Raw genomic sequence first — 10,401 nt, 5'->3', positions numbered from 1 at the left:
AACTCATGATAAATAATCGACTTGTTTGGTATTTGGAAACTAATAACCTTATCACAGATATACAATGTACTGTCGATCACTTAGTGCGTTTAGAATCATTTGTAAAAACGCACTAATTAACAAACAACACGATGTGTCTGTTTTGATCTTGAAAAAGCATATGACACTACTTGGAAATATGGCATTTTACGAGATTTACATGACTTCGGTTTGCGAGGTCGTTTGCCTGAACTTAATCCCAAGTTTTTGAATAACAGACAATTCCAGGTCCGTGTGGGTTCTACCCTGTCATCATTACAGTCAGGATCAGGGTGTTCCACAAGGCAGTACTTTGTCTGTCACTCTTTTTAGCATCAAGATCAACAGTTTATCAAAAGTTTTAAACGATTCAATTGATGGATCGTTATTTGTGGATAATTTTAATATTTCTTGTCGTGGTAAAAATATGCATACCATTGAACGGCAATTGCAGTTGTGTTTAAACAAGATTAATGAATGGTGTCTTGAAAACGGCTTTAAATTTTCTAAATCGAAAGCTAACTGCATACATTTTTGTCGTAAATACAAACCACATAAAGACCCCGAACTGTCTCTAGATGGGGCGCCCATTAAAGTTGTGAAGGAAGCCAAATTCTTGGGTCTAATCTTTGATTCACATTTAACGTTTTTACCACATATTAAATCACTTAAAACTAAATGCCTGAAAGCTCTTGGCCTGTTGAAAGTGGTTTCAAATTCAAAATGGGGAGGGGATCAAGCTACCCTTCTCCATCTATATCGATCACTCGTTCGTTCTAAACTTGATTATGGCTCCATCGTTTATGGTGGAGCCTGCAAAAGCAATCTTAAACTTCTTGATCCTGTCCATCACCAAGGTCTAAGACTTTGTCTTGGGTCCTTCAGAACTTCACCTATTGACAGTCTTTACGTTGAGGCCGATGAAGCATCTCTTGCACAACGCCGTATCAAATTATCTTTACAATATATCACAAAACTATACTCTAACGAATCTAACCCTGCATATAACTGTGTCTTCAATCCTCTTTATGGGGATTTGTATAGCAAAAGGTCTTCTCTTGTTCCACCTCTTGGGCTCTGAATGAAGCCGTTTATTGCTGCTGCTGGTATTGAGCTGGACAATATAACTCCTTTCCGTCTTCTTTCCTCTCCCCCTTGGCAGTTGGTTAGGCCACAGGTTGACCTAACATTAACTACATTTAAAAAATCAGAAACCAATGAATTACAGTATAAACAAGAATATAATCAGTTGAAACATACATATAACAATTACAAATCCTTCTTTACAGATGGGTCCAAGGACGGTGGTGCAGTTGCTTGTGCTACTGTTATTGGATCCAGAACAATATCTTCTAGATTACCAGATAATAGTTCTATTTTTACAGCAGAAGCTAACGCCATATTAACAGCTCTTAAATATATTGAAAGACACCCGAAACGTAAACGGTATATAACCTATTCAGACTCTCTTTCTTGCCTTCAGGCTATATAAAAATATTTCTTGTAAACATCCACTTTTAATTGAAATTATTGAACTGTATAATACTCTTGCTACTGGCCAATACGACATCGTCTTTTGTTGGTTACCCAGCCACGTAGGTATTTCCGGTAACGCAATGGCCGATCTTGCTGCCAAGGCAGCACACAACAAATCTGTGACACCACTTCTTCTTCCATAATGAGATTACAAAGCTTGCATTAGAACGTATATCCGTGATCTGATGCAGAAGAAGTGGGACACTCAAGCAGGTATCAGTAAATTACATGAAATAGAACCGTATATTGGCTACACCTACTTGGGTTGTCATTCCAGATTTGAGGAGGTCATCATGCGACGATGTCGTATTGGCCACACAAGATATACACATAAATATTTGCTTAAAGGTGAGGATCCTCCGTTTTGTATCCCTTGTGATGGAAGAATCACAGTCAAGCATATCCTGCTTGACTGTGTTGAGTATTCCATCACAAGGGATCAGTATTTTAATTCACGAACTCTGAAGGATCTTTTTAACAACACAAGCTGTCATTTCATCATTGCATGTTTAAAAGAATTAGATTTATTGACTGAATTGTAAATAGATAAATATTTTATTATTGGAAGTTTAAATTCATAACTGTGCTTGTTAGTGGCTGTATCCTCAAAGGGGGTTGAAGTACTGTAAAATTATTGTCCCCCTGAGAGGGAACGTAAGTCCACAAACATTCAAAGTAAATTCAAACTTTCACGTTTTTATCGTAGCATAAGTGTCGTTTTATTTGCGTGGTTAGATTTCCCAAATTGCTGACGGCTGAGGGGATGATGTAAATCCAGCTAGGGTCCATGCAGGTAGCAAAGGTACTGTAAGTCCCCATGGTCCCTAGTATGGTGATCTACTTTCAGTTGTTAGCAATCTATAGCCCATTTTATTCTTGTATTGTCCTCTATAGATAAATTGTTTTAGGTATAGTTACTAGTTTTATATTCTCATCTGTGATATTCTAGTTGTTTTACTGTCCTTCGTTGACAGATTTTATAATAGATATATAAATTTCAGTTCAGTATTAAATGTTCTCGTGACGATATGGCTGAGATATTGCCGATGTGACGTTAGATATTAACTCACTCACTCTTCACGGTCCAAGAGCATGTCAAAGAAATATATGCGGCACAGTATGACATTTTAGGTCCTGACAGAGTGTGAACGTTGGTTAATGAACAGGACCAGGGTGCATCCTGGCCTTGTACTGGGCAACAGAATATCATATCATTTGAACATGCAGCTGAAAGTCTGATTCTGATACCTTTCGGTATTGTTTTACAGCAAATGCAGCTTATGAAGTTGAAAAATAACGCGATTAAAATACCCCGCGAAATCCAGCTTGAACTGTGACGGCGACTGAAGAATTTTCTGACGAATAGCCCCTGACTGTTAATTATGTTTACTTGTTTTGAAAATTGAAACATCTTTGTCTTGCAATCACTGACTGCGATCTTAACAAATGACACCATTGACAATATAAAAACTTGTATACTTTGTTGTTTAATCTATCAGTAGTCTATGAAGGACCGCTGTAAAGACTAATATTGTTTGTCGGTATGAACCGTGTGTTCCTCGCAAGGTGGGTTGTGCGGGCAGAGTACGTGCCGGTCAAGGCTAGCGCGTGCGCAGCACGTACATTACTAGTCGACGGCTACCAGTCTCATAACAGTATATACCAAATATTGAAATTATATGTAAAGTATATCTTGGATCGGTTTATAAGTTAGAGATAACATGACCCCTGGGCATTATTGAAAAGTGAGCCATCTTCCCTCATGAAATCCCAGCGGGACTTCGGCCGCATGAAGCGGGCTTGCTTTTCAATATTGAAAGCGGGTCATGTTATATCCTACCACATAAGCTGTAGCGCAAATGCGATTGCGTAGCGTAGAGAATATGACCAGTTTTTATGTATGCGAGCGAAGCGATCGAAGGTTGCCAACGCACTTACCTCGCTTCAGTTCAAAAATTCAGTTCAGTATTTTGCATGTCAAAATAAAATATTGCCACCATCAAATGTACACTCTCATTTCCTCATATCTAATGGGCCTGAATTAACCTAACTATTACTAGGGATTGGCTATTTAACTGAATCAGGACAAACATCTTAATAAAAAATAAATTGCATATAGTGATACAGAGAACATACAGCTCACTGATACATATTAAAACATTGAAATAAGTCCAGTTTTGATAATTTTGGGAGTTAAGTGGTGAATAATCACATTTTATTAGATAAACTGTTATTTACATATACGGATGTTTATAGAAATAGTCGAAAGAAATTGATTGGTGAGTCACATATTAATACAATCTCTCTGGACGCTTGACACATGACACTTGATTACAATGGTAAATTAAATCAACATTAAGTTTACATAACACTGTAAAATATTGTATTTAACTTGCCGTTACAACATAACATTTTAGGCCAGTTTGATACAATTCCAACTGATCCTGATGGGGTATTCACATGAATCATAAAATCAGGAGTTGACTGCGTACAATTCTTCGTAATGGGTACATAGTCTTCATGAAGTCTTCTGGATCTAATTTGTGTGGCTGCGTGTGCATGTAACCTTCAAATCTAAACGTGAAATGATATTTGTTCACTTTCTCAGTAGCTACCCGTACTACCACGACAACCCCGACAACCACGGTTATTATGCACCAGTCACTGCCCGGCCTATCCAGCCTCCTACCCAGCCTCCTACCCAGACTACCACCACGCCTCCTACCCAGACTTCTACCACGCCTCCTACCCAGACTTCTACCACGCCTCCTACCCAGACTTCTACCACGCCTCCTACCCAGACTTCTACCACGCCTCCTACCCAGACTACTACAACGCCTCCTACCCAGACTCCTACCCAGCCTTCTACCAAGCCACCTACCGCACCACCTTTCCCATCAGATAGCTACAGTCTGCTTCCAGAGGACATTCTTGGCAACGCTCTCTGCTCCATGTTAGGGACCGATAACTCTCTCCGTCACAAAGCCAGTCTTCATATAATGAAGACCAACTGGGTGAATGCTATGCAGATGTTCACTATTATGAGGAGGATGACTAACTTCGAGGAAAGCCTCGGTGGTTTGCGAGAAGAAGGTAAAAGCAGTTCCTGGTTTATTGTTGATGACAAATTTCTGAACAGCTAATTTCGACAATCCCAAAGGTCCTCTCAGACAAATATGCTCACACAAGTTTTACAATGCCGACACCTTACTTAAGAAAAATACAAGATTTTTCACTGGCAGTTTCGATATAATGTTGCAATTGTTTAATACATAAATGGTTCTGACTGGTCCGGTATCGTCAGGTTGGTAACAATAATCATTCGCTCATGGCCAATAAAACCTTTACACACGTCAGCACAAACAGGGACTTCTCCGGGGAAGAGATGGCTGTCTGGATGAATCTCCAAAGAACCTTAAGACAATGTGAACACTCCCCAACTTTGTAGCAGTTTTCATTACACAAAGTGTCAGTGTCAGTCAAACCAGTGTCTAAGAGGACTGTGAATTCAAGATTTTGTTTTAATTGGATTGATCAAGAGCGAACAATGCCAGGTTTCGTTGGACCGGATCCGTCTATGTATGGGTCAATTGCAAGGGATTTTACAACGATCCTTTTTCATGAAGCCCTCAATGTATCCTAGGTAGTACAATGGATGCACCTCTGAGTAAAGGAAGGTGTTGTAGCACAGTGTGGTTAAAGCGTTTGCTTGTCATGCCCAAGACACGGGTTCGATTCCCCGCATGGATGAAATCTGTAAAGCCATAATTATATAGTCTACATTATATATTTGAGCGCTCAGTGACCTGTCCTCAGCTGGTAAGGACAGGCTATGTAATCTGCTTCAAAACATGCCTGACAGATACACGGAATGTGGCTTCAAACAGCTCATCGGCGTCTTGTCTGAGAAGTGTACGCCTGCTGCCAACACATCAACCATGACTTCCCCAAACACGACTTCTGCAGCTGCTCACTCCTTCAGTAAGTGTGTGAGTAAACGTCAATGGAGGGATTTTATCCGACAACTATGCTAGAATATGCTCCCATAATGACAGTCAAACAACAACGACCCTTGGACGCCGATGACACCTGCCCAAGAATGTAAACATGAGAGATCTACAGGTGATATCCAATCAAACGAGTTCTGTATACCTTGCATCCACAGTGGCCATCCAATCCCCTCTGGAAGATTATTGTTATGATGGGATATTACGACTTCTTGCATGATTATGTTGTTGTAAATGTGTTTATTTGCGACTCTGCCCCCATCAGTTTCACATAGTTTGAAAACCCAATTCAGTGTCGTATCAAAGATATCTGACATGATGATATTACAAAGCAACCTGCCCACTTCTATGTACGTGATCCTATCTGTATTCATGTCAGTCTTGAATAGATATAGCAATAGACAGTAGCCACGCTAGCATGCATTGGGTATAATACATGATATACAGCTTTGTCGTGTCGTGGCTGATTAACAACGGGCGGCAGTCTAGTGGTTAAAGAGGTCTTCACCTCGAAGACCTGAGTTCGATTCCCCACATGGGAAAAATGTGTGAAGTATATTACAGGTGTCTCCGGCCATGATATTGCAGAATATCGCTAAAAGCGGGTTAAAACCGAACTCACCCACTTCTCTACAAACGGTGCCTGTTAATAAAAAAAACCCCAGAATTTACAAGGACAAGTTTGAAATGTTTATGATGGGAAACTCTTGCTTCTCATTTCAAGATTGCAAAGATCTTTCAACGATCCGAGCTCTTGCCACAACAACGAGAATCGTTGGGGGAATCGCAGCACAACAGGGAGCTTACGGTTCCTATGCCTCCCTGAACATCGGGGGCAGCGTCAACCCCGTTTGTGGAGCTACAGTCATCGACTCCTGCACAATTCTGACAGCTTCACAGTGTGTTCAGTAAGTGCAACTGCCTTTAACTTTCCTCGTTGTTCTGTCAGTCCATCCACTTCCTACTGATGTCCCCCGCTGTAATATTGCTGGTATATTGCTAAAAGCGGCATAAAACAATACCCACTCACTCCACGTTCTAGTATCTTTTTTGTTTTGTTTTGTACATCTCATTGTACTTATCCTTTTGTTACGTCAGTACATCCACATTGTACTTATCCGTGTGTGAAGTCATCCACATACTTCTGTCCACTGTGTGTTCTGCCAGTCCACCCTCGTTCTTGAGGTCACTAAGAATATCGACATTCATGTCGGATTCAGTACACAAACATTCTGCTTCCAAAGTTTGTAGACTTCGACAGTTTAAGACGGGGAATTACATATCGGACATGACATGGTTCTATAAGTATAACGTGGATGTTGGTGAAAGCCTAGATCAAATCATTCAATACATTCAGTGACACAAATGATGCCCTGTGTTGTTCCCAATGTAGTTTTGGCTTGTATCATATGTTCCTGTGGTTATTCGGGTGAACAGTTGACTTGTCTGTGACCGCTAACACCAGTAGGACAGCATCCACCGACCGATTGTTGCACTTGGTATCATCACTACTTGAATGATAGTTGCAGCTGGACGTGATGAACGATGGCTTCTGGATTTTGTAGATGATTGTATTTACTATTGGAACGTACTAAATTAGATTAATATCAATACACCTCTGAGTTGTTCAGTTCGGGAGTTATCATTAATTCATAACAAAGTAAGCACCCCGGGGTGCCCGTAACACAGATCGTACTTTCCTTACATAGTGGCCGAACTGCTGGTGAAATCCAAGTGAATGTGGGCGACCACACATCAATAGGATCAACCACTCAGCTTACCGTCAACAGCGTCCAGATGCATGAGAACTACAACACTCAAACCACAGGTAAAATCAGAGTTGATTAAAGCTGCAACGTTCAAAATACATGAAACAACCACCGTTCATGAGAATAGAAGCGACCAAACCACTTCCACATTCATGAGAAACCTCTGCCAAAAGCAGAGTCGATTATACAATTGTGACGATATCATGAGCATATATTTGTTTCAGAAGTACTACTGCTCTATGATGCTGTTTGTAAACAAATCGATTTGAACTAGACAATCCAGTGATTAGTACTATCGATACGATGACACAGAATGTGTTTTGAATCACTACAGGACATTAATTACAGGTAACTTTAGTCGTCCAGTCAAGATATAGTTCCAAAATATTTCCTACCCAATATTGCCATTATGTTTTGGAAAGAGTCGTTGAACAAATGATGAACAATCGCTCTTAATTTACAAACTTTATTACGCCACAGCCAATGACGTAGTAATCCTCAAGGTCAACCCCATCGACTTCAACGCCATCTCCAACACTGCCCCAGCCTGCATCGCACCGCCGACTACGCCTTGACAGGACAGGACTGCACTACCGTTGGAATTGGAACGACTAGCTTTGGTAATCTCAGAATGCCGTGTGTAATCCAACAATATTTTTAGGATTGTTTGTGGGTCAGTCGAAATTTGCTGTGTCGACCAGTTCCACAGGAATGTCGGAATTCATGATCGTCAGTTTGGTAATGACGTTGATCTGTTTCCGGTTTTTCAGTGCCCAACCCTGCTGAGAAAGTAGAAGTTCTGTAACAACACTTCGGGCTATCTACATAAACCTTGTACCTTTCGTCCGCAAAAAGATTAAGGAGGTTCTGCCCATAATGGCATTCTGCTATCGAAAGTGGAATTTATTTTACTCTGTCCAACATCGTATGGTCTAGAAACAAGTATATACCAGAAGGATATGTCAAGAAGGGAAACGGGTTTCATGGGGGGGGGGGGGGGGGGGGGGGGGGGGTATTGCAAGTCCTTTATTGTGAGGAATACGAGTGTGAGGAATGTGAGTGTCAGGGTTGTATTACTCCTTCATCAGGGGAATAATGTCAGCTTTTATGTTATGAGATACACAAAGTTTCGTAGTATATCTTCACTCCTTCATTAGGTGAATGATGACAACGTTTGTGGTAGGAGGTACACAAAGCTTCGTAGTATATCTTCGCTCCTTCATTAGGTGAATGATGACAACGTTTGTGGTAGGAGGTACACAAAGTTTCGGAGTATATCTTCGCTCCTTCATTAGGTGAATGGTGACAACGTTTGTGTTATGAGGTACACAAAGTTTCGGAGTATATCTTCGCTCCTTCATTAGGTGAATGGTGACAACGTTTGTGTTATGAGGTACACAAAGTTTCGTAGTATATCTTCGCTCCTTCATTAGGTGAATGATGACAACGTTTGTGGTAGGAGGTACACAAAGTTTCGGAGTATATCTTCGCTCCTTCATTAGGTGAATGGTGACAACGTTTGTGTTATGAGGTACACAAAGTTTCGGAGTATATCTTCGCTCCTTCATTAGGTGAATGGTGACAACGTTTGTGTTATGAGGTACACAAAGTTTCGTAGTATATCTTCGCTCCTTCATTAGGTGAATGATGACAACGTTTGTGGTAGGAGGTACACAAAGTTTCGTAGTATATCTTCGCTCCTTCATTAGGTGAATGGTGACAACGTTTGTGTTATAAGGTACACAAAGTTTCGGGGTATATCTTCGCTCCTTCATTAGGTGAATGGTGACAACTTTTGTGTTATGAGGTACACAAAGCTTCGTAGTATATCTTCGCTCCTTCATTAGGTGAATGATGACAACGTTTGTGGTAGGAGGTACACAAAGTTTCGGAGTATATCTTCGCTCCTTCATTAGGTGAATGGTGACAACGTTTGTGTTATGAGGTACACAAAGTTTCGGGGTATATCTTCGCTCCTTCATTAGGTGAATGGTGACAACGTTTGTGTTATGAGGTACACAAAGTTTCGGAGTATATCTCCGCTCCTTCATTAGGTGAATGATGACACCTTGTGTGTTATGAGGTACACAAAATTTCGGAGTATATCTTCGCTCCTTCATCAGGTGAATGATGACAAGTTCTGTGTTATGAGGTACACAAAGCTTCGTAGTATATCTTCACTCCTTCATCAGGTGAATGATGACACCTTGTGTGTTATGAGGTACACAAAGTTTCGGAGTATATCTCCGCTCCTTCATTAGGTGAATGATGACAACTTTTGTGTTATGAGGTACACAAAGTTTCGGAGTATATCTTCACCCCTTCATCAGGTGAATGATGACAAGTTCTGTGTTATGAGGTACACAAAGCTTCGTAGTATATCTTCACTCCTTCATCAGGTGAATGATGACACCTTGTGTGTTATGAGGTACACAAAATTTCGGAGTATATCTTCGCTCCTTCATCAGGTGAATGGTGACAACTTGTGTGTTATGAGGTACACAAAGTTTCGGAGTATATCTTCACCCCTTCATCAGGTGAATGATGACAAGTTCTGTGTTATGAGGTACACAATGCTTCGTAGTATATCTTCACTCCTTCATCAGGTGAATGATGACACCTTGTGTGTTATGAGGTACACAAAGCTTCGTAGTATATCTTCGCTCCTTCATTAGGTGAATGATGACACCTTGTGTGTTATGAGGTACACAAAGTTTCGGAGTATATCTTCGCTCCTTCATTAGGTGAATGATGACAACTTGTGTGTTATGAGGTACACAAAGTTTCGGAGTATATCTTCGCTCCTTCATTAGGTGAATGATGACACCTTGTGTGTTATGAGGTACACAAAGTTTCGTAGTATATCTTCGCTCCTTCATTAGGTGAATGATGACACCTTGTGTGTTAGGAGGTACACAAAGCTTCGTAGTATATCTTCGCTCCTTCATTAGGTGAATGATGACACCTTGTGTGTTATGAGGTACACAAAGTTTCGGAGTATATCTTCGCTCCTTCATTAGGTGAATGATGACAACTTGTGTGTTATGAGGTACACAAAGCTTCGTAGTATA

At 40.6% G+C, this 10,401-nt stretch overlaps 1 protein-coding gene across 1 annotated transcript; it reads left to right on the top strand.

Annotated features, from left to right (window-relative positions):
• The first annotated feature begins 4,553 nt into the window (after window positions 1–4,553).
• LOC137258711 (chymotrypsin-1-like) lies at window positions 4,554–8,135 on the top strand. Its single transcript, XM_067796404.1, is given in 7 exon segments — window positions 4,554–4,647; window positions 5,350–5,535; window positions 6,286–6,469; window positions 7,271–7,389; window positions 7,811–7,882; window positions 7,885–7,950; window positions 8,101–8,135. Coding segments are annotated over 7 exon segments (756 nt in total).
• Window positions 8,136–10,401: the final 2,266 nt, after the last annotated feature.

The sequence above is a fragment of the Haliotis asinina genome, chromosome 12 (assembly GCF_037392515.1).
Source record: "Haliotis asinina isolate JCU_RB_2024 chromosome 12, JCU_Hal_asi_v2, whole genome shotgun sequence".
Lineage (NCBI taxonomy): Eukaryota > Metazoa > Mollusca > Gastropoda > Lepetellida > Haliotidae > Haliotis > Haliotis asinina.
Note: the sequence above shows the minus strand (reverse complement) of the source record. Positions and strands in the feature narration are given on the sequence as shown.